Below are 26,625 nucleotides of genomic sequence, written 5' to 3' on the forward strand. Positions count from 1 at the left end.
TAAACTTTGCAGTATTAATACATCAACTGACGTGACATGATATAGGCCTATCAGCTGCTGCAACATTTTTTGCCTCCGTTTTCATTTGGTTTATTCTATGACTTAATATCTGGCAAAGAGGAATTCACCTTAATTTAATGTAAATGGTGTATATAAATAATATATAACATTTACAGTTCTATTTGTTACATATGATTCTGCTTCTAGAACATTAATATGTAACAGCAAATTTAGTAGATTAACTCAATAACATGCCGAAATTTAAAATGTCAGAGACGTCCTTTAAATCAGGTTCAAATAAAGTTACAGGAGATCAATGTGGAAAAAGGCTAATATTAGTTTTGTTTTCCTAATTATTTTTTCAGACCCATAAAAAGAATAATTGCTAGATAGAGATCAACTGTATTTTCCCTGTCATGGCTAGGCGTGTATCAGGAAACTAATAATAAAGCCTGATAAGCCCTCACTTTACCGAATAAACAGTGATCCATCAAATCCTGTAGATCAGAAAGTATAGTTTACTGCTGAACAACTTATTTAATCATGGTAAAATAACACTGAAATCAAATAACACTTCAATTTCCTCCCGAAGCTCCGAAGGTCTGCTTTGACAAGCTGTCAATCACAACTGTCAAACACAATGACACAACCTTATTTTATAGCAATAAATTACTAGCTAAAACATACTCTTTACGAAAATGAAGACCAAATTGACCTTAATTGACCAAAACCAACCACTTCGGAAATTTAATTGCAAGTGTAATTTATTTTATTTATTTTATTTGGTGTCAAATCTCGTTCATTAACATGGAGGAGGTGGGGTTTATGACTTGTACTGCAGCCAGCCCCCAGGGAGCGATCTAACAGCTGGAAGCATCACTCAGAACAGGTGTGTGGCACAATTGCTCCAAACCTACTTCATAACTTTAGTCGAGTGTCTGAAATAAATCCTTCTGTGAAATGATTCTATACTCATGTGATTATTGTGATGTGACACCTGTTTCTCTGACAAGATGTACATGACAATGCACATTTTGCCAAATCATGATTTTGATTTAATTCAGATTTTTCGTGATGCCTTTTTATTAGTTTTACATTAAAGCACTACAGGTGAACAACATATCGTTTGAGCCTTAATATCGCAATTAATTTATCTGCAATAGTCACATCGCAAGATTATATGCTTTATTCAAGAGTAAATGATAATATTGATAAATATTATTATTTGTAATTATTTGTACAATGATGACAGTTAGGTTTGGGCTGATTGACGATGACATCATCCATCGCTGATGGCCAATAGACAACATGATGCTGAGCCAGCATCGCCGATCCTCCTTCCCGCCCCCGTCGCAAACCCGCTCACAAAAAATACACACTTAGGCCCTGTTTACACTAGTACGTCTTAGCATTAAAATGGCATTTTAGAACAAAAGTCATCTACATCCACACTGTGTTTTACCTAGCATTTCTGAAAAGCACTCCGTCAGCTAAAATGCACATCACGAGACCACACACACACAGCCACACACTCTGTCATGCGCTCATATGAGCTCCTCCAGAGAGCAGTGCACATCGGAAAGTTTATCAAGGATGTACCGCTGGATCAAGTCTCACTAAAGTTGTTAAACGTGATATATAATTAATCTTGTCTCTCTAACGACTCTTCGGTCTTTTGAACCTATAAGGTAACGTGTGACAGCATCAGTACACCGCTTCAATCTTTTACTTTAACTTACTACACTTGTTGTGCACCTTTTTTACTGACCAACCTCCTGCGCAAAAAGTGACTGACAGGAGGTAATTTGTTGTGCAATTTATCTTTAGTTATTTATGATTTGTTGATTGGTAAAACAGACCATGCGGGTCAGGTAGTTGAAACGGTGGGCTACAAATAATTAATTCGTTATGAATTAATTAATTATTCATAAATAATTCATTCACCTTTGCCTATGACGACAATGCCATCGTCCATCGCGATGTTTCACATTAGACATTGTACGATGCCAAATTGGTCGACATCGCCCAACCCTGATGACAGCCTTATTTTACATTTGATTGCTCAATTTCTGTACTTGAACACTGTTCGACTCACCAGAAAACCATAAAGCAGTCTTTATTTATTTAAAAATATTCAAATCATCTGTTGAAATTCTATTTATATCGCAATATATATTACGGAAAAACAAAATGTCAAAACTTTATAATATCGAGCAGCCCTTTACAAACAGTATATTTATGTGCATATCTTCCACCAAATGAAAATGAACTACAAGCCTGAGCAGGTTTTTAGACTATATCTATGTCTAACATCTGAAATCCAAATCACAGATATCAGGCCCAGCAGAGCATCTTATTGTTAAAACCTTCGCTCATATCAAACTACAGCTGAGAAAGAGCAGCGCAGGGCCTCCAGAAAGCCCTGTTCCCCTCTCAATCTCTCTGGTATGAGAGGCATGTAGCAATTACAGAGGCTAAAATCTGACTAATGCACTGGTACATCTGCGCCTGTGAATGTGAGTGGTTGCTGAATTCTTGGTCAATGTTTAAACCAGCCAGGCTAATCGTTTTCAGCGCAAAACAAACAGACCTGAAGGTTTAGGATCATAAAATGTGAGGTGAACGACTGCTGTGGGGCTGCAAGCTGCATTGACTAGAACAACAGCAAAACATTGTGATAGAAAATGCTTCTGGAAAACCAAAGCTTTAGTAATTCTACTACTAAGGTCACAAAATCTTCAAATGATCCAAATTAGACAAAGGTATTTCTTTTATTTCAGATATAAAAATCTCAAACAGAATAAAATTTAAATAAGGGGTGAAACATGTCTTTGGATTTAACTGAAACAAATAAGCTAAAGTAAATGACAACGGCCTCTTCAGCGTTTTCAAAACGCTCCATTTTTGGCTCTCGAAAACTCCAAGGTAGTGTGGACGTAAGGCGCAACCGTAGCAAAACAAATGAGTTTTAAAACTAAATTGTATTCGTGTAAACGGGGCCTCAAAATCCCTCAATATTCTTTCTTGAATTGATTTTATGCTAAGTTTGTAACAGCAGATGGTGCTCTGGGCTATTTGTTAATGCTCTAGGCTAGTTATTAACAGCAAATGGCGCTCCAGACTAGATTTTAACAGCAAAAAATACTCTAGGCTAGTTTTTAACAGCAGATGGCGCTCTAGGCTAGCTTTTGACAGCAGACAGCACTCTAGGCTTGTTTTTAGCAGCTCTGGGCGAGTTTTTAAACAGCAGACAATGCACTAGGCTAGTTCTTAACAGCAGGCGGTGCTCTAGGCTATTTTTTAACAGCAAACGACACTAAATTTTTAACAGCAGATGGCACTTTAAGCTAGTTTTTAAACAGTAAACAATGCTATGGGCTTCTTTTTAACAGCAAATGTTATTCTAGGCTAGTTTTTAACAGCAGAGGGCAAGCTTCAGCTATACACTCTTGTGTGTTCTGCTGAGTTATTCAAGATTATTATAAACAGCTCATTATGAACAGTCTTGTAATTTACTTAAAACGTTCACAATTTAACTACTGATTTTTATAGGTTCATGTGGTATTTGCAAGGAATTGGATGCAAGCAGAGTATGGCTGTTTGTAAAGCATACAGCGCCATTTGCTCTTAAAAACTTAGCTCAGAATCAACTTAAAAGAGAATTGCAATGCATTTTGAAAATCTCAGAAATGAAGCAGAATTAACTTCTAGAAAGATTTTTCACCACAGCTTTACAGGTACAGAATGTCGGGATGGTCAGATATTTTGAATAAACTATATGAAAGTAGCATTAAAGTGATCCAATGAGTCCTTCATTAAGAACGAGACTTCATATTTATCCATCCAGGGTACAGTACAAAAGAAACCACTCAAGAATAAGTGGTTGAATTATCATTATCTAAATAATGACACAAAATATGAATATTGTTCTCCAATAATCGGACTCGCCTAAAGACCACTTGTTCTTGTAATTCCGGTAATTTCAGGTAATGAAACAACACTGGATACCAAAAAAATAAATAAAATGACTTTTAAGCCCTCAGGAGGCTAAGGGCTGTGGGTTTTATCCCAAAGCAGAAAAAAGGTCTGAGGTCTGCTATTGTTCCCGCAGTTACTGCTGGCACAGCAAAACAGCCCATAAATAGAATCACTATAAAATCAAAATGAAAGTCGCACTTGACTGGTTTCCTTTAGGCAAGAAGATGTCATTCATCAATCTGGGTGGCTGCCGGATAAAACAGGTACATCCTTTAGTGTGACAGCGATATTCAATATTGTCAAACCGTATCAAACCCCAGACCCCATTTGATGTCGTCTCTTGCTTTGGTCTGGCTTTTATATCAAAAGCTTTTTCACTGACACCAATAATCTGGGTTTGCCTTGATCACAACACCAGTCCTCTATTGTGCATCTGGACAAAGCGTACGGCACCTCAAATGGGTCTCTTTTAAACTCATTTAAATATTTGATTCCCGTGTAAAGAGTAAACAATAATCTGCAGTAATGCCTGCTTGAACAAGGAAAAAAAGTGGAATAAATTCTACAGAGGACTTTATTGACTAAGAGCAAAGTTCTTGGTTTTCCCCGTCATTTAGTAAGGAAGCAGGAGGTCATTTAGCAAATGCTTTTATCCAAAGTGACTTACAGTACATTTACTACAGGTAAAATCCCTCTTGTATAAGCAGAGGTTGAGTGCCCTGCTCAAGGACACTCGCTGAAAGCTCCTGGATTGCTCAAACATACAACTTTCTGCATGCCAGTTCTGATCTTTGGCCACTTCATCATATCAGCTGCTAATATTACAGACTGTTTTTGTCTTATGTACCCCACAGCTTTGTGAAAAAGGCTAAAACTATTCTTCTATGACATGTAAAAAAGAAATGCTTTCCTGCTAGCTCATCTAAAACACACTAGAGAACTTTTCTTTTTATCAATCACCCAAAATAATAAAAAAAATAAATAAATTGCACATTTTTGACTACTTTTTTGATAACAAGATCTGCAATAAGGTTCTTGACATTTATTAATCTTTGTTAAAATTAATGTTAGCTCGGTTCCAATAATACGTTGCCTTTGAGTTAAAGATTAATATTAAGATTAAATGCTTTGGTTAATGTGAGAAATATATTTCTAATTTATTCTTAAGTCTATTTTACAGAAACACAATACTTATTATTTGCTAAATTCTACTAACAATACAGCTAAGCGTTTACAATATTGAAAATTAGAGTTATTAATAGCCTAGTCCTTACAAACAATCTGTTTATAAAATACATCATTTATGAATAAAAAAATATAGCCTTTAATGAAAACTAAGCTCAAAGTCAACTCAAAAACACTAGGTGAGCTCTATTTCATGCATCTTCGAAAAAATTTGCATTAAATATTTTTTCTTTTGCATTAAATCTGGTGTAATGAGATCTGCAATAATGCTATTAGTATTTAATAATCCTTTAATTAATATTATTGTTAGCTCAGTTTTGATAATTAAATTAAGAAAAATCACAAGAATTTGTTTGTTAAAAAAATAATAGTAAGATGAAATGCTTTAGATATTTAAATCTTTTTTTATGGAAAAACTATGCTTTTCGTTTTAGAAATAATATAATATATCTAATATTAAATATAAGATAAAAATATTTTTAAAATAATTTAATGTTTACAAGGAAAAAACTAAAATAACCTATCTGAAATAAGTTTATTTTAATTAAAAAAAATATTATTATTATTATTATTATTGTGAATTATTTAAATAGTAATTAAAAACAATTAAATATATACACAATGATACACACAACAAGAAACAACAAAAAAATCTAAAAAAAAAAATGTTTACATGGAAAAAACGTAATTTATGAAAAAGCAATTAACTGAAATAAGTCACATTTAATAAATATAATTTTTTTAATTTAAATAATACTTTAAAGATTATTATGATTACAATTAAAATAATAATTTAAAATAATAAATAAAAAATGTTAAGATACATAGCGGCACACAAAAAATTGAAAATTACAAACTAAAGTCTAAATCCAATCAAATAAACTAAAAATAAAACAATTTATAATAAAACTGAAATTATTCTAATAAATGCTAACGAAAATATTAAGATATAATAATATGTTGATAATAGTTAAAATAACACTGATGTTCATTAAAGCAAATACTGTACAAGGTTCCATCTGGACATCCTTTTGGCCACTACTGTATATGAAAACCATATTAATTACGTAAGATGCGTCTGAAATTGCCTACTACTCAGTAGGTATTGCATTTAAATTTAACTACTTGGCCGTTAGAAAAATATGTTCTATATTCTATATAGTATGAATGTCAGTAGTACGAATGGAACTCGGACGTACTACATCCGGCATTTTGTCATCATCACGTGACCAACCTGCGTTAGTTGCGTCGCTTAACTCCCATTAATAAATTCTCTCGCGGTGCATCATGAGATAGTGTAGCATCCGTCCGATGTGCACTTCAGAATCTCGACGGTAGTAGTAAGTCAACCGGGTACTTCTCACTAGCAGTTTTTCGAATTCTATGAATTCGGACATACTACTCGACTAGGATATTCTTTTTTGCATAATATATAGTATAGAAGTATGCGATTTCGGACACAGCCATTGTTTAATAGACGTAACATAACTCATTTCAGTTTTAAATAGTAAAATAAAAAAAGAATATACAGTTTATTTATTTGATTATATAAAATTTGGTTAAATTATTATCTTGTGTTTTGTCCTGTCATTATTTTGCACAAGAATAGAAAACGTCTGTCACGAAAACAAATGTATCAAATACCATAATATGGATATGCTGATCTGGTACTGGGTAAAAATTATCTCCAACCATTAAATTAATATTGATTTACAATCCATTTATTGTCAGCAACACCTACTAAACAGAGTACTAAACAGAGTACACATACAGTATAATCAAATGTAAGTTAACCACATTAGCACTGTGTCATAACAAGACCCGCTACACTTAAATAGTAGCAGTGTATTGGATCACAAATTTCACGGTTTGGATCACATTAGTTTTTGAGTCCTGGATTGGACCATTTTTCAGATCAGCAAAAAAGAGAGGGGACAAATGTCAATTGCTTTCCATTTATACAAAAATATTACTGCCAAAATCATTGGTTTTAACAAACAGAACTTAAAAGCTTTAATTAAAAAAAAAATAAAAATCAAGAAAGAACCAGCTGGAAAAAAAAGATCTTTGCTACTGCTGCTGATATTGCTAAATATAGAAATCTTGTACAACATATTATATTTATTTTCAATAAATGATTCAACAATTCACACATAAAACTTCATGTTTCATTATAGGTGCATCATTTTTGAAAACCTATTCAGTGACATAATTTTGATGGTTGTTTGTCACCACCCGTTGGTTACACAATGTAATTGCTACAACATTCACCAGTGCCAAGTTCCGTTAAACAGTGATTTTAATCTTTACCTTAAACATAAGTGTTTATATCTGAACTATAAAGCCTTCTCCTTTTACTTCGGTGTCATTTAATTGTTTGTAACTAACTGAAAAAGTGAAAAAAAAAACTCCCTCAATCAAACGCAGATTTGAATGCAGCGATTCGGAAAATGAATAAACATGCAAATCATTATCATTTATCATTCATGTTGCACCAGTTTGAATTAAGATCACGATCTTTTAATTATTACTTGTGCAGCTTTACACTGAATGCATTGATGCAGGCTAAACAAACAGTAACAAAAAACACCTTTAATAACCTAAGAAAGCATTTCGGTAGGTCCCACAACAACTTTTTCCATCATCATTATATTTTACAGGGAAGCCAAAATGCTTTCATACACATGCTTTGAATGACGCAAGAGATGATCTCTCTGCAAGTGTTAAATGTTGGATTAACCTACTAGTTCAAAAAAAGTTATTAATCTGCGGGTCATGTGCATTCCGAACTGTGGGTTGTGATCCGTTACACCACTATTAAATAGTTACGTTAATATTAAAATTGAGATCCCAATTCCCCAAAAACCACTATCAGACACCCTAAAAAAGCCGTGTTGGAAGTAAGTGCCCTAAATGAATTAAAGGAATATACAGTATATTTATTAAATTACTCTATTATCTCTGTTTTGTCTGGTCATTCAACAAATTCCTTGTATGTGTAAACAAACCTGGCAATAAAGCTCTTTCTGAATCTGAATCTGAAAATAATCAGTAACATGACAGGACAGGCACCATACAGTTTTAAAAGAGAAGAGATTTTTTTTTTACCTGGCTCCAGTTTAATGACCTTGATAGCAGCCAGCTCTCCTGTAGTGACATTACGGGCCTGAAAAAGAACAACAACACACGTCTCAATGTTACTATGACTGAAAGACTTTACCAAAAAAATCATGAAATTAGCCTAAATTAGTCAATAAACAAAGATGTAGTGCTTCCATGTGGGTTTGCTGATTAGGTATTGGCTAAAAATTTGCTTCAACCCCTTAAATTAACATTGATTTACAATCGTTTTATCGTCAGCAACACCTACAACTAAACAAAGTACACATATAATCAAATGTAAGCTAACTACATTAGCACTGTGTCAATATGGACGCCGCATACTTATGCATTTTCCTGCCGTTCTGTAAAGAGCGTGTTTGCTGAGTAGAATGTTAATTTATCCGCAAGCCCTAGATATTTCACGATTCCAGAGAAAATTGCATCACCTTTAAGACCCAAATACAAACAACGACTGCTTTACTGATCAAGCAAAGTGGGAAGAATATGCTATCTTCAATTTCCACACCATTGGAAAGACTTTTTGGCAATAAAAAAGAAAAGTCTTTCAGTAGGTCGTGATATTATTCAATCACGATGTGGCAGCAGGAAAACCATTAGACTAAATTAGCCCGGATTCGATTAGGATGTCGTCTGTAAAGCATTTCTTTTTCTCTCTCTTAGCAACAGGGTGATTTCTGACAACAACAACTATACATTTGAAGAAGAGCACTTCTAGACAAATCTGTGTGAAAAACACTGATGAAATGTCTTATAAAAGGGTCTGAATTCTCATTGACAGTTTGTTGTGGCTGGAGGGAGACGAAGCTTTTAAATCATTAAAAATAAACATCCAAAAGGGAATAATTATGAAATAATTTGTGGTTTTTGCAGATTCTTGTCATTTGGCTTTATTTGAACGGCTTTCATTGCGATACACTTTTGGAAACCTCTTTAAAATTAAGGATTTTTTAATATATATTTGAGATTCTAGTAGTAATATAGTTTTCATTAATATTTTGTTGATTTATAAACTAGTTTAGTTAATTAGTTTAATTTAGTCATTTTAAAATGACCATTTTCAAAACAATATTAGACATTTGGTTGTTTTTTATGTTGGTTCTGCAAATTCTTTTATCAATAAATATTGTATTATATTTCTGTGTTGGTTAAAAGTTACACTACCGGTTAAAAGTTTGGAATCAGTATTTTTTCATGTTTGTTTTTTAAGGAAAATTATTCTGTTCATTAAGGCGGCATTTATTAAATGTAAAAAAGAAAATTGCTAAATTGTTAAATATATACACTACTACAACTTTAAATAACTGCATTCTTATTGTATGTTGTTTAAAATAAAATTATAACTCCAGACAATTAATAATAATAATAACAACAATATTAAAAACAACAACTAAAACAATAATAATAATATTAATAATAGTAATTAATATATGAGTCATTTCTGAAGGATCATGTGACTGAAGTCTGGAGTAATGAAGCTGAAAATTCTTCCGTAAAATCACTGAAATAAATGATTAAATTAATTTATAAACTACTTTTGATTAGTTATTTTATAGTGTAATAACATTTTACAATTGTGCTATTTGTACTGCATTTTTGATTAAACAAATTCAGCCTTGGTTAGCAGGATAAGCTTATTTTAAAACATTTAAAAAAACACTGGTACAAAATTTCAGTGAATGAATGAATTGTTTTTTTTTTTTTTTTAACTGTATGTTGCTTTAGCAATCAAGTTAGTGTTTTTTTATCTTTTTATTATGGTATTCAATAAAGAAACCCAAGTTATTGCAATATTCTATGGTTTTAGTTACATTACAAAGAGCAAAAAAAAAAAAGAGTAAAGAAAAGTAAAGATAAAAGGAACACGCATGAAAAAACTGAGCAAATAAGTAGAATAGTGTTTAAAATTTGCTGTGCATTACATATGATTAGATTATGTATGAACATGAATTTTTCACATACTTTTTTATTTTAAGGGAACTAAAATAACTTGATAAGTTCATTAAGAAAACTATCTCAAAATCAATGTCCATTTAATGCCAACATTTTTTTTATTTCAGAGGGATGATTTAGAATAAGATTTATCAAAATATGTTCTCATGGCATAAATTAAAGAGACGCAGCATTTTTAAAGGATGCGTTATGCATTTGGTATGTCAAATGTAAAACTGGGACAGTTGCAATGTTCAAAGATGTCCATCTAAGAACGTTTATATTGAAAAAATTTAAAACAATGTGTGCATTTTAGTAAGTCCAACTTAAAATAAAAACTTAAAATAAAAAAAATATATATATAAAATAGAATAGAATATATATATATATATATATATATATATATATATATATATATATATATATATATATATATATATATATATATATATATATATATATATATATATATTCTACACACTTCAAAAAACTATTTTGCTGCTTGATCAAACTATTTATGTAAAATGAGCTGAAACAACACAACACTTGAGATTGTGTTGGGACAACTTAATTGTTTATGTTCAATCCACTTAAAATGGGTTATATGAACGAATTGTGTGGAACCCAGCCTTTACTATTTTAAGTGGATTGAAGATAAAACAATTAAGTTGTCTCAAAAATCTTTAAAAATGTGTAGTTTCAACTTATTTTAAAACAGTACTTCGAACAAGCAGTAAAACTTTTTTTATGTGGTTGAGCTGTTTAAACAAAAGAGCACAACTTAGTGTAATGCATATTTAGAAACACGTTTCGGTCAGCCTAATTATGCAAGGCTACCTAGGATGGATTAGTCACTAATTGTTCTCGACGTCGTTTTGCACATCGATCAACATAATTTATCATATAGACCGACTCTCTCTTTTTAATTAAATGCACTTATATTATCTGAACTAGACTGCTGAATTCAACAAACGGAAAGAGTGAAGAATTCTAATGCGTGATTAATAATCAGTCATTTCAAAGAGATTTAGCTTATCGAAAACAACTCAGGGAAAAAAAACATCAGCGGCTGAGTGATATGATCTGAAAAGGATGCTGCAAAACATAGAGACGTCCTGGGTAACTAATGCGAAGATGTCAAGAGCGATACAGCTTTGCGGGATCGTGCGAGAATTCACTCTGAGGTGCATGTCAGAAATGTTAAAACACAACTGAAAGCTCCCCTCCAGAAGGCTGATGATTTCTGTGCCGTATATTCAAATTCCTGTTGCGAAAGGCTTTGAAGGAAGCCCACATGCTGAATCCTTTCAGCTCAAAGATATGAGGCGCTGAAATCGAACCCAGACTGTAAACACACCGAGCGGATAGCGTGTCACATTGATATTTACGAGATGCATGAAATTTTGGGTCATCAGTGCAAAATAATACAGCAAACTATTAAAGAATTTTTTTATGCAGACATAAACGACTTAAGCTTTCAGACAAAACAAAACACAAAACACTCTTATATGCAGTTACACTAAATGGGAGACATTTAGGAAGACATTTTAGTGCTGATTTCAGTCACAATCAATGACTCCTCTTAAGTAGAGTAGAAACACAAAAAGGTGTGGAAACTGATGGAAAAATATTAATTTTAGGTTTTAATATTGTACAAAATTGTTTAATTTTTAGGGATACACCGAAACTGATACCAGTATCGGGTCAATACTTGGTTAAAACACTCGAACTCATATTGTACATGAAATGCTAATACCACTCAACAGTATTTTACTAAGTGGATGTGACTTGTTGTCCTACTGGTCATTAAAATGGCTTTAATTAATCCAAATAATAATCAATCTGGTTCAAAAGAAAAGCATAATTTCTTTCCAGGATTTTCTGCTTCTGTCTTCATGTTGAAAGGATGCAGATTAGTGCTGATCAATAACTTCATCAAGCATCCAGGCCAAGCGGTCAATACCTCGCCTTGCGATCAGGCAAATCATATTGTCTGATGTGGTTTAAAATGATGTGTTAATGATCCCTTATAATGAGCCCACCACTGGTCCAGGAAAGGTGAAAGCTAAGGATCGTGGGAAACAATCAACAAATGAATGACCGGATCTTATAACTGTGAAAATGTCAGATATATAAAAAACATATATATAATAATAATAATAATAATAATAACAATAAATTGTAACTCATCCTGCTCGCTTTGACTTTTAGACCTTTAATGCTTTCAGAAAGGTTTAGAATTGCAATAATGGGCTGATGTACAATGCTTCGGTTTAAAGAAATATTCTTGGTTTAGTCAGTTTGAGCTCAATCAATACTTATGGCACAATACGGATAAAACAACAAAAAATTTGACAACTCTGCTTCAACAAAATATGGACTACAGAGTTGCACTTATAATATTAGTAAGTGAAGCTGATTTGTAAACATGAAATACTCAGTTTCAAGAGAATAGACAATATAGACAGTATAGCTTTGTTAATAGAACTACATTATTAGTGAAACTTTCTTAATCTATTTCTTTATTGATTGATTGCAATGTTTCTGATTAAAAATTGATATTTAAATATTATGTACATTGCTCAGCATACTGTAACTGAGTATACCCCATTTTGAAAATGAATATTTTGATCCATTTCTTAGTGAATATAGTCAATGTATTTTGTCCATTTAAACAAAACAGATTTATTAAACAGATATACTTATTAAAATAACATTTAAGTCATCAAAAATATTTAGAAATTGAAAGATACAATTAAATTCAAGCAAAATGTAGCAAAAAAATACAAACTACAAAATTTCAACTGAATTCTTAATTAATTTATTTATTTATTTATTTATTTTATTTATATATTTTTTTTTTTGCTTTTCTTGATTTTTCCTCTTTTTTTAAATTTGTATTTAATATTTTTCTATAACCTATAAATTTGGGTGTACGAGTTTTTGAACTGTTATCGTATGTTATTTTGTTAGATAAGCTCCAGATTTGGCATTAGTAATGACTAATCTAATGTATATGCACAAATATAATATTGTATAGCTTCCTATTAAAAATATGAATTTAAAAGATTTTTAAGGGATGTACTAATATATGATGAGCACTTTTATTTTATAAGTTATGTTATGGTTGTTATTATTCAAATAACTGTTAAAATAACATTTTTATTATTATTATATTTTAAAAAGGTCATGTGAACCAAGTCAATCAATAAGACACTGAAAACACTCGACCATCTGTGTGACGAACACTGTAAAAAGCAGGGATGTAACGTTTTATTCAACACGGTAAAAAAAATTACACGAAAAAAAGAGAGAAGTAAAATGAAATTAGTCCGTTTATTAAGTTAACGATGTAAGTTTATAAGTAAAATTTAAATATAACAAAATTAAACTGAAAACAAACCCATCCAAATGAATTTTTGTAAATTACACAGTATTTAACTGCAATATGAATTGTATGTAACTGTATGAAAGTTATGTTTGTTTATTTTAAAGTGAAAATACTACATATTTTTACAGTAAATATACAATACTGTAAATACAGAGCTAGATAAATGTTAATACAGTATTTTTGCTGTAATTGATTTACAATAAGATTCTAGCGAACTGCTACCAGTGAGTTATTGTACAGGAAATTGTTAACGGTGCAATTGTTTTGCGATGATTGTCTCAACCAATTTGAATAATCATATGTAATGCTTGAATCGATTTTCAACTAGCTCTCAGTTCATTGTTACATCTCTAGTAAAAACTCAATCGTAGTTTAAAATGTATTGTAACTATTAAATACAAGTTGAAAGCATATTCTTTTCTTATTCCATTTATTAATTTTTTTGTTTTGATACTCCCAAAGTCATTCCGCATAAATCTGCAGATTTTTTACAAAAATACAAAATCAACAAAAAAAAAAGCAGAAATAGCAAAAAATGTCAGCAGATTTAGTCTGGCCCTGGCTGCACGATATTGGAAAAAAACTGACATTGAGATATTTTATTTTTTCTAGATATTTATTGCAATATTGATTATAATTTTACGAAATTAATTGAATAGGTCTGTTTGGAAAGAATTAATAATTTTATATACATTGGGATGACTTTGAAAGACATCTGAACAGAATACAATAAACCCATCACAAACATTAATAAATACAGTAGAGCAACAATACTGTACAAATAAAATACACAAATTTAATAATGAAAATGTAAAATAACACAGTATAGTAGATACACAAATATAATTAACCTCTTTTAAAGTTATTTAAAGTTATTTATGTTTTAAAGACATTTAATTTACTTATGCCTGAATACTTTAAACTGACTCAGTTAAAATCCTCACAGAGGTCCTAAAAACATTTTTGGTAACCTTTGGGATAAACTTTGCAATGACTGCATAAATCACAAGTGTTTTGAAATGTGGCTCCTGATTAAATATAATACTAGTTCGACATTGCAGATCCTGCGATGTGACTATTGCGGATGCTCATCTGTGACATAGATGCTGAAACGATATACTCTGCAGCCCTAATGTATACATCCCAGCAACACTTAATATGCACTATGCTGGTGAAATTGTACAGTCACCGACCCTTTAAAGCCTCAGAAACTACAAAGACTGAACATTTTATTTGTGGTCAATTAACATTAACTCTTAGGTACTAAACCTGGAATTTTCCTTCAAATATACACAAGCATTGCATAAATTAGAATAAAAATCAGCCTCCCAGAGCGTAACCCTTTGACTTCCAACACACACACACACACACACACGTTGCCCTTTTTTTCCCAGCAATGGCGCGGCTCAGAGCAACAGCCAAGCTCTCTCCACCTGCACAGGTGCAACACACAGTGGGGCTGCGAGCTGCTGCGATGTCAGGTAATTACAGAGAGCCGGATAAATCACTGCAAGCTTGGCCCCCGACCAGCCGAATCTAGGCCAATCATTTTCTGCACTGCCTGGCAAATTTGATGCCTTGTATTAACAATTTACTGTGCCAATGCGGCACTGACCTCCGATAAACAACCCCGTTTTCCTCTCTAATGTCTTTTCCTGTGCTGGTGTTATCAAACATTTCATCGGATTCATTATTCATGCTGTATTGCAGTTAAACGCAGAGTACATAATGCATCAAGTATTCTAGAGCGCGCCGAAAGGAGCGTGCCTGGGCTTGCTAAAACATGATTATGAAACTACAGTACCACAGAGGCAACTGCTTTCTCTGAGTCTCCCATCAACAATATAGTTTGAGCTAGATAAAAGTCGATATTCAATAATTAACTATATTGTGAACACGCAATATCGATATTATAGACGCTTCAAAATACTGTGAATAATTATTATTATTATTGTTTTTTTATTATAATTATTATTTTTTTTTTATTTTAAGGATTTCCAGGCAGTGGCTGTTCATGACAGCATCAAATGATAAAGATCTAATAAGCTATTTATTTTTAATTATATATTTTTAAACACTTTTCACATTAATAAAGCCAAAGATGGAATTTTCTGTGACTATTTCTATTTATAGGCCTTTGTTCATAAACTACGTACAGAAAAGTTCCATTTGTTATCATCAGTTAATTTAACAGAAGTGAATGAAATGACAACTACAAAGGCATTTAACTACAAAAGCATCCACTGAGTAAAAAATTGCCAAAGTAACTAATGGTTCATTCTGCTGTGGCAATGCATGATTAAGCAGTGAATGAGCCGAAGGAAAGTTAGTGAGTGAGAAATACATTTATTAATCTTAATAGGTGATTTTAGTTTATTAACTAATGCCTAACAATGCATTAAATTCAAGACATAATCATTGTATTGAATAGAGTTAAAACTTATTATGGAAGTTTTTTCTTAACAAAATGAAAATGAAAATTAAACTGCCTTAAAAGATCAAATAAATAACCGAACTCTCAAAACAGCTAATAAATATGTCATAGCGCTACTGGTTGTTGTCACCAAACTCTTGTGCCCTAAAGCTCAACCTGGTTGATTCGCACTACTCCTTTGCATTTGATTTATCATTTGCAATTTCAGTTTGAGCACTTTATTTATTATTTAATTATTACAGGTTTATACTGAGTTGATCATGAAAATTAAATATTAAATACTTTTGATCTCTTATTTGAGAATGCATTTGTATTTATTATTTGATAGTTTGAGCATTTGGCTTATCATTTGGGTAGTTGTTTTGAGAGTTTGATTTATTATGTGATCTTCTAAGGCATTTCAATTTTCATTTTAATTTTGTTAGGAAAAAACTAATACAATTCAGTTGCATTATTTAAATCAACTTTAACATATGACTAAAATTTGGCTATTCCTCAATGTTGTTTACTAATGAGTCTTGGTACTTGTTTTTTACTGTGAGTCTGTATATTAACTTGCACTGACAAGGGCAGAGGGTTGCTGAATAAGTACTGAGATTTCAGCTGCTGGCTGGGCTTTCACTGCCTTTCTCAGTGAATGCATACTCGCGATGGTAAATGCAGTGTCAGTCGCGCGTCTGACAGCATCGTGATGATTAAATGAAGGATTAAATACTGTTAGAACATCTCGTGCTTAATGTGGAGAATCAGCGGCAAACACAGTTACCTGAAAACTGCATCCTACTGGCTTTACGGTGAATGCTTTAGTCATATTCTTAGCTGACTTTAAACACTGGAAGTCTTTTATCCACTCTCGAAAAGTGTAAATGCTGGATTGACATTCATCACATGGTCACTAATCAGATTTACCATTATTTGTAACTTTAGGTGGTTTCTAAAACTAAATCTGCCACTCTTGTTTTTTCATTCTCTCTGATCCAGACCTTTCCGTTTTCACGGCTGTAGCTCCCTGTCATCGGAACTAAGTGATTGACAGTTGATATTAACCAATCACGTTCTGTTCTGTGCGCACAGTGGGCCAATAAGAACAATGTGAAGGCAGGGCAAGCATTGCAGGTTTTGTTTACTGAAGCAAGTCAACTGTTTTAAACCATTCCCGAGCACTGTGTTTGGTGTTTTTAGGTACAAAGATGCTTAATGAGTGAATGCCTCCTAAATCTGTGCATGTGGTGAACATTTGACTGTAAAAACTGATCGCACGACCCAATTTTATGCACCCGCACAAATGCTCCCAATCATATTTTGAGGTTGCATAGATAAAATTTCGGGGGCATATGCGACCAAAACAGTCGCAATTTCGAGCCCTGACAATTGAGCAGTTCAGTGCTTTCTCTATGTCATTCCATTGTTATTACGCATAACAAAATTTTCAGATTTTTTTTATTTTGTTTTATTTTTATGTTTGTATTGTCTGGGTTTTTAATCAAAATCTGGTTTAATTCAATGTCAACAGCTTCTTTAGAAATATTATTCCCAGGAGAAAACAAGGCATGTTGAATACTTACTTTCCGCACTGTATATATTATAAGTACCAAGTATTTTTTCAATATCATGATAACTGTACATCGTGATAAAAGCTTCAGCAATAAAATCGCTACAAGAACATTTGATACTGTCTGTAGCCTAGTTTGCACATTTGAATAGCTGCTACAGCTGGGTCGATTAACTGTCTAATAAGTCTAGCTCTATAATTCTGCTATCAAACACAATTAAGTAAATCCCATTGTTGTCCAAACAAAGGCTGGATGTCAGTCGCTCATGCTCACTAAGGGAGAATACAATTTCTCTGTGCGGCCGCATTTGTAGGACAGTAGATCACTCTGTCACGCAGATCTGTATTTCTGCTTACTCACTGAAAGGATGCGGCGAGGTCGAAACTGCTTCAGTCTCCAGAACATGGAGAAATCTCAAGGCTGCCCGAAAGTAGGCTAGATGGCAAGGACGTTCTATTAAAAGAGACCATGTAATCCGGTCTCTGTTGTGAATTTCTTAAAGGCGTGAAGGCATAAAACACATGAGGGTAAGCAAAGGTGTTAACAGCAAAAAAGTGATGAAAGGAAGATGGCTGGAGAAGGTTGACCTCAGCTTTGTCACACTCCTCCGAGGTGTTTCAGGAGAGAAGGTTTGAGCATTCTGACCTTTCTCTGTGTAATGAGTCCTGGTGCTCAGCTCGCAATGATGGTCTGGCACCTTTGTGAACACATAGATGCAGCCAAACAAGAGAGAAAAGGTACGAAAAGCCTTTATACAAAAAAGCTTGAGGAGGCAACCAAAGCAAAGCACTTCTGAAATCTTCAGACCTGAATGAGAGTAGGGCTGCACAATAGTGAAAAACTTACATGGCAATATTTTATTTTTCTGCCATATACACTGAGATATTGATAATAATTTCACCAGATGGCTTGAATACCTCTCTTTGGTGGGAATAAAATCATACTTTTGGAGTAATTGTGATGATCTCATCTCAGCTCATCTCATTTTTATCCACTTTTCCGGGGCCGGGTCGCAGCGGCAGCAGTCTTAGGAGAGAACCCCAGACTTCCCTCTCCCCAGACACTTCCTCTAGCTTCTCCGAGGGGATCGCGAGGCATTCCCAGGCCAGCCGAGAGACACAGTCCCTCCAGCATGTCCTGGGTCTTCCCTGAGGCCTCCTCCCGATGGGACATGACTGGAACACCTCCCTAGGTAGGTGTCCAGGAGGCATCCGAAACAGATGCCCAAGCCACCTCAGCTGACTTCTCTCGATGTGGAGGAGCAGCGACTCTACTCCGAGCTCCTCCCGGGTGACAGAGCTCCTCACCCTATCCATAAGGGTGCGCCCTACTAGCCTGTGAAGAAATCTCATTTTGACCACTTGCACCGGAGATCTTGTCCTTTCGGTCATGACCCAAAGCTCATGACTATAGGTGAGATCTGGAGCGTAGATTGACCGGTAAATCAAGAGCTTTGTCTTTCGGCTCTGCTCCTTCTTTACCACAACGGGCCAATACATCGACTGCATTACTGTTGCAGCTGCACCAATCAATTTCTCAATCTCACGTTCCATCCTCCCCTTACTCGTGAATAAAACCCCAAGATACTTGAACTCCACCACCTGGGGCAAGGCAGCAAACCGCCCAAGTGGATGCTGAAGGTCCATGTTCAATGATGCCAACAAAACAACATTGTCTGCGAATAACAGATATGAAATCCTGTGGTTGCCGAACCGGACACCCTCCACCCTAAGGTTGATGATTTCAATAGGATGAGTATTTGCGTACAGTATATTAAACCAATAACAAGAGCTGAAAAATACAGTAGAGCAAAGGTAGAAACAGAATAAACGGTGTTTTATAGTTTTCTGGGAGTCTAACAGTATTTTGATATACAAACTGAATAATCAAATGTAAAATAACATGATAGTCTTCATTATATATTCATAAATACAATTCATCTTTCATAAAAGTTACAAATATTATGATTTATGAAGCCCAAATGCTTCAAACTGGCTTAAAATGATTATGTGGGCCTTAATAACACAAGCAAATGATACAATTTTTGGTAACATTGTGGATTCACTGCAAAGTGTAACCATAAAGCATGTGTTTTTTTCAACTGTGGCTACTGGTCAACTGTCAAACCTGACTCCACAATTGAGATCCTGCAATGTGACTATTGTGAATGCACTCATTGCGATATCGATGCTGAAACGAGTTTTTGAAAGTTTTTGAAAATTATATTATAGTTTTATGTATGATATTATGTATTATAGTAGCCACATAATAGTTTAAGTGAAGATTACAAAAACTGTGACATCATGCACATTTCTAGCAGTCAAAGTCATTTTACAGACCTGCATCATTTTGACAATGCAATTTTTGTACATTGCTGTCATGCCTTGTCACTGTATTCTTTATTAAATACATACTGTTTGGTAAGATTCTAGTAAGGCGGTTTCCAAAAAAATATTAAAAGCCAAACTTCTGAATGGTAGAGCCAATAAAATACTAAAATATTGTATATTTATAATCACACTGTAAAAATTCTGTAAATTACCAGCTTTCAGTATTTTTTGATTCCTGTTTTTTTTTTTTTTCATTATTTGAGCTTTTGAATTGGATTACAGGCTCAATTAATTAGATCAATGCGTTACACTACAGATTTCACATGCACAATGTTGTAGGTTCATCACCGGAACACAGGAGGTAATGTGGTCAGACATGAAGAAGAATCTCAGTATTATTTGATTGTTTTATTTTACATATTTTTCCCCAAATTGAAGTCAACAGCCTATAAAAAACAATTGAAGGAAAATTATGAAACTTGGCAAACTTAAAGTGGTCATCAAAATTAGTCATCTGACCCAATTTAGGGTCTCTAGAACTAACTCTATAGTACCACCAGCATAAAGTTCAACTTTTAATGTTTAAAAGCTTGAAAGTGACTTTTACTGACATTTTGAATAGTTTGAATTTATATATTGCCTTTCTGGGTGTAACTAAAAAAAACTGGTAGTAAACTGCTAGTAACTTTACTGTTATTTTACAGACTTAATTATATATTTATTACAGTATTTCTTATACAACATATTGTTCCAAACTACTAAAATGTCAATAAAAGTCACTGTTAAATTCCACACTTTCACATTTACATCAAAAGTCGACAGAGCAGAGATTAGGGTCTATAATGTTATTCTGATATAATCAATCCATAAAAAAAAGTATCCAAAAATAAACAGTAAAAATATTTAAATCATACGGAACCTGTTAATAAACAAATATGTTTAAGTATATGCTCCACTCAACCCTTTCCATTTTTATTTAGTAAATTTCACTTCCTTAAACACAAACACGTAAATAGTGCACTTATATTTGACATGTAGTGAATTTTGTAGTTATAGCATATTTCACAATTCAACAGACTGCAATATATAATAACATAACGATAAGATAGAACATAATGATAGAACTAGGGCTGCACAATATTGGAAGAATCTTGACACGTTATTTTGCTATATATGTTGCAATAGAAATACAATTTCACCAGATGACTTAATATCTCTATTTGAAAAGAATTTTTAATGATAGACCAATTGGGATGATTCTGCAGTGGGAGTGCATCTCCATAAAATCCAATAAACAATCTATAAAATTTTTGGGGTTATCAATTTTCGTTGTGGTCTGTGCTACTTTCAGCTTGTTTCAGTATTTGTGTGTGTTGTGAGTATTTTCATGTGTCTGTTTAGTCAGAGATTGATGAACTAATGTTTACTATTTGCATCTCCCTAAAATCTAATAAACAATCTGAAAACTTTCAGGGTCCCCCGATGCGTTTTTGTTGTGGTCTGTGCTGTTTGCAGTTCATTTCTGTATTTGCATAGGTTGTGAGTATTTTCATGCGTAACAATCTATAAATAAAATCAAGAAGAACATACAATTGAAATGAAGCTTTTTATCATTTACCTAGTCTAATAGTTTTCGAGTACAGTAACTGAATGATGCAAATGATTCAATAAGACGAATCGTAGTTAAGGTCACAAACGGCACAAGTTCTTAAACCTGACTGTTTTAAAATCATTTTACAATTACAGGCATCAAAAACATGCAAACGATAAATTTTAATACAAACTCAGCATTAAATATCCTGCGATGTGACCATTGTGAATGATCACATTGCAATATCGATGTTAAAACGATATATTGTGCAGCCCTATAGAATTGTTCCAAACGAACAAAAAACAGTGTTTTCAGCAAGCTAAATAAGAGAACTGTTTGATTTGGGTACACAGTTCAATTCATTTCAATTCAATAATCAATATCAGACCTGATTGTTCCAGTTAATTCCAGATATATCTTATTATTTACCCAGGCATATTTAAATAGGACTATTGAAAGTCAGAGGTTGCGAGTATGTCCCTAAACTGGCCGATACCAATCTCAGAAGCATGATAGTATTACAGGATGGAGCAGTGCCCAGTTGTTGAAACAGCTGAATAATTAATGATCATTTTTTCCCGACAAAGTCAATTCAGAAACGTCCTCACATTGGCTGCACATGCAGCGGACTCTACACACATAGTGCACACGTATCACAGAAACTCTATCATCTTGAATTTCATGCTGTCAGAATGTTTTCACAAGCGCATGATCCAGGCCGCTTGGAGAACCATCTTCCTGCGTAATCTGTATGATTGAAGGTGACTATCGCAATCAGAAGTGACAGGATGAGTGGCTTTCGTCTTAAAAGGGAACATGAAACTTCCTGGGTGTGAAGAATGAAAGAGATTAAGCGAATAAAGGAGGAATTGTGACTTTAATCCACAATAAACCCCTCCACTCGGGTCAAACCGAGGCCTGGGATGAATGTTCTTCAGGGCGAAGACAAGAAAATCTACTTCAAAAACATTCGGAGAAGGAAAACTGTAAGCTAATATGACTGGATTTCATCAAATGATGTACACGCACCAATGTTAGAGTTGTTCATTCATCAAAACGTAAGTGAAATCAAACCTCCAGGGCCAGAAATAAACAGATTTTGTTCTGCTGACATGATCTAACATCTTCCTTTTTGTTCTGTCCGATGCATTTTAGTGTCTGGACCGAAATCAACCAGCGGAGAGTAAGAAAAAAAAAAAGCTACTGTTTAGGCTGAGCTGAGCAAACTCGTGCAGCGAGAAGCCAAACTTCCTGCGAGAGAAAGAAATTTGTTTCTCTATAGGAGGCCAGGAAAAAGAAACAACACATACAAACACACACACACACACACACACACACGCACAAAGAGAGATTTGCTCACACTCTCGTCTTTCCACAGCAACCTCCTGAAAGAGATCCATGAATTCTGCTTCAACACCACGGTTTCGTTCGCCAACGGCTTTCTCACTCTCACACAAGCATATCTCTTCGCACACTGGCGATTCCTCAGACCGTAGACATAAAAATGGAATCAATACCAAACCACTCGAATACTAGGAAGCCACAGAACTATCAAAATAGCCCGACCAAGGCTTGACACAAAGCCAATATAAAGTGATCAAACTGGGTAATTAGTCATATCCTTACCCTTGACGCAGTAGGCTTTTGTTCAATACTTACTTTCTTTGCTCAATCAATACTTTACATCTTTGTATGCTTTCAGGGCCTTTAAAATCCATCAGGAGCATGTCGGGATTACATTTACTGTTAAGGAAAACAAGCAGACCCAGTAGACAAACAAACGGGATGAAACACCTGTTGGAAACGGTGTGGTATTTAAAGCAGTAAACAGAGCTAAGCCTGAAGTCCTGCTCTGGGTTAGAATGAAATATGCTTGAGTAAAAGACTAAAAGGAGAATTCACCAAAAGAATAATAATTCTGCTATAGTTTAATAACATTCATGATGATCCAAATCCGCATGACTGACTTTCTTTAGCAAAATTGCGATATATTTTTTTGTTACAATGAAAATGAACGATGTTCACTGTTGTTTAGCAGCATGTTAACTTTCAATTTACAGATTAAACTGTTTCCTAGGGATGTCAAAATTAATTGTTTCTTCGATGCACCACGATGCAGACGTGAACAATTCAATATTGGTTCAGTAATAATCATAACCCGTTATTATGTACTGATGCCATTCATCACATTAACGTTATAAAGCGGTAAGTTACTATGGCAAGGGTGGAAACCGCGAGTAATTAAAACACTCCAACTACTTAAAAAGCACAGAACTGTGCACAATTCCCTGCTTGTGAGTTTGCTGGACAGTCTTTCACTGACAGAAGAGTTCATAGCTCGGAAAAAATAAAAGCTGTAACTTCTCTCTCACTCGCTGTGGCTGCTTTGACCTGCTGGCGTGTTTGTGAGGAAACGTTTTATCTCCTCTCTCGGCTGTTACAACAATAACGTTACTTGCGGATCCAGACACAAGCATGTCCGCAGAGCGAGTTTTCCTCACCGCATCGCTGTCTATAATGGATCAGCTGTGATCGCCGCAGTCGTTTAACATCAGTGTCTATGTCACTGTTTGCTGAACAGCACCAGAGCCACGCCGACTGTTGAGCCAATAGCCACCTTTTATGTTGTGCGTGAGCAATCATAGGCATATAAGGGAGCTTTCACACCTGCCTTATTTAGTTCGGTTGAATCGCACTAGTGCTCATTTTCCCTCTTGGTCTGGTTCGTTCGGGCAGGTGTGAATGTAGCAATAGTACTCGAGTGCGGACCAAAAGCGGACCAAAAAAGCATACAGAGAGCTCCTTAAAGAGAGGGTCTCGGTACGCTTTCAAACAAACTCTGATATGATCCGAACTAAAACACCCAACCGCAAAAAGTACTGCACCTTTTTTGACTAATCCAGCTGCTTTTTGGCTGATGCGCTGTGCATTATGGAATGTGGGGAAGAAATATTTGTTGACATCGCTTTGCCAACAGAGAGAGAGAAAGGGGGAAAAACATTACCTGATGGATCGTTGATAACGTAATATTTCCGGAAGATGACCATGTCTAAGTTTAGCTAAATTAATTCACGCCTCCTCCTGAAGTGACAATGCGTCTACGCCGCTTGCAGTGCATTAAAACATTGTTTTCCAGCCACAGCCGCACTTCATTCTCGAAATGTAAAGTTTGTTTAAAGTCATGTATACAAGCTATATAGTTTACTATGAGCAGGGATAGAATCAGCCAGCGCAGTCGTAGCTCCAAAAAGTGACATTTTGTGTCTGCCAGTTTGTTTACTTGCAGAAGTTCCATTGGCATTTTCCTGCACATGAAATCTGAATTCTAGGGTCAATCGTCAATAATAATGACATAATAATCGTAACCGGACCGAACAGTGAGATAGTTGTAGGTTAACACCTCTACTGTTTTCTATTTGTCAAAATATATATATATATATATTTTTTTTTAAAGTACAATTTAAAGGTTTGTAACCTTGTGAGAGTGGCTAAATAAAGTAAATGCATTTGGTTTTGTGATGGCAAATTTTATTCAAACTAACAAACAACAAATTTAAAATATAATTTTCTTTTTAACATTTAATTGATGGAAATTCAAAAAAGTTAAACAATTGTATCAATGGCTGCTTCTGAAAGCTTTAAAATTCTGCCTTCAGAATCTAAAATCTCCTTGAGGTACCTTCCCCTGACTGATATCCCTTAATTCAGTGCATTCCATTTCTGACAGTTGAGCTAACAAAAACAAACATGCAAGCACTGCTCGGGTAGCATTTTGTCCACATTTTCCATTTTTGAGGCCATTTTCTGCAAGAAGTTAGTATTGTAGTGAGCAAATATCTCCTTAGAAATAAGCAAAGGTCTCTGGTTGGACATGATTAAATCATTATGACCTCTAGAGTCAACAAACTTAAGAAAAAGTATTAAAAATCAACCAGAAAAACGCGTAGTTACAAATCAAGAAAAAAACATTTTCATTTAACTCAATTTTTTCTTTACCATTATTTTAAGTAAAAAAGTGACATTTATGGTGTACTCGCACTAGACACAGTTGCCCTGAACCGTGCCACGGCGGGATTGTCCCCCCTCAGCCTGCACTCTCACTGCATCTTTACTTTCCGAGCCCGAGCACGTTTGTCACAGATGATGCAACTGTTCAGTTAGAAAGAGAAGCTCTCTTGCTCAGTACAATGAAGATTGCTTTAGTTATATTGTTTTGTATTTTTAAGTCATTTGGGATGCAGTGACACACAGTCAAATATTTTGCTGATCAGATCCACTACTTTTGATGCAATTACAATTTCGGGAGGTTTGCTGAAGGTGCAGTTGAAGTGCAGTGAGGAGTTTGCATGATTAATAAACTAATGATAGTTCACGTTCATTGAAAAGTAAGAATGAATAATAATTCCATCTGAAACAGGCCTTTAAAAGTGACCTCGCTTTTTCAGTTTTGCGCTCAAACGCACTTGGCACTCACACTAAAAGCATACTGCGCCAAAGCCCAACCGAACCACACACCAACCGGGCCAGGGCTGGCCAACTGAACCGTGCCTGGGTGCGATTCGGAACACTCAAAATTGTCAAACCACCCATGCATAGCCTAGTTCAGATAGTTCAGATAGCCTAGTGGGAGTACACCTTTATACTCATGTCTTCATAACCTACTTAATCAAAACAAGCAAAATTTGCTAAAAACAGTTGTTGCAATTGGCCTGAAAAGGCACACAAACTCTGGTAACATCTAATCATGAAGGACTGATTGATGATACATAAAAAAAATTATTACAATTAACAACAACAGACACAGAGGAGGCCACATCCCCCGCCAGAACTCAGAACAGTGGTCATTCAATGTGAGTTTCTCAATGACACCAACATTCAGTTTCATTCATAATTACTGTTGCTTATTAAATAAAGACACCCAATGACTGTAAATACTACCTGCAACTGCACTCAATGCTGTTAAACCATACAGTAGCCAGCATAGTCTGTTATCTAAAATCCATCCATTCAGCTTATAGAGTTTTGCTTATCTTTTACATAATCCTATAAGACGCTCAGTCAGATAAACTGCAGTTATTCTCCAGACAAATGAAGGCTATTGCTTTTGAATA

General features: G+C 34.3%; 1 protein-coding gene across 19 annotated transcripts in view; it reads right to left on the minus strand.

The window, feature by feature from the left end:
• The window catches only part of map4k3a (mitogen-activated protein kinase kinase kinase kinase 3a), a 143,532-nt gene that overhangs the window by 114,088 nt on the left and 2,819 nt on the right, over positions 1–26,625 (minus strand). For all 19 annotated transcript variants that reach the window (XM_073916889.1, XM_073916888.1, XM_073916884.1 and 16 more), the window contains exon 2: positions 8,272–8,329. Coding sequence is in view for 15 of the 19 variants with exons in the window: in XM_073916887.1 (XP_073772988.1) it covers positions 8,272–8,329 (58 nt within the window). In the remaining 4 variants the exon portion in view is untranslated. The remainder of the gene's footprint in view (positions 1–8,271; positions 8,330–26,625) is intronic.

The sequence above is a fragment of the Danio rerio genome, chromosome 11, assembly GCF_049306965.1.
Source record: "Danio rerio strain Tuebingen ecotype United States chromosome 11, GRCz12tu, whole genome shotgun sequence".
In the NCBI taxonomy this organism is placed as follows: Eukaryota; Metazoa; Chordata; class Actinopteri; order Cypriniformes; family Danionidae; genus Danio; species Danio rerio.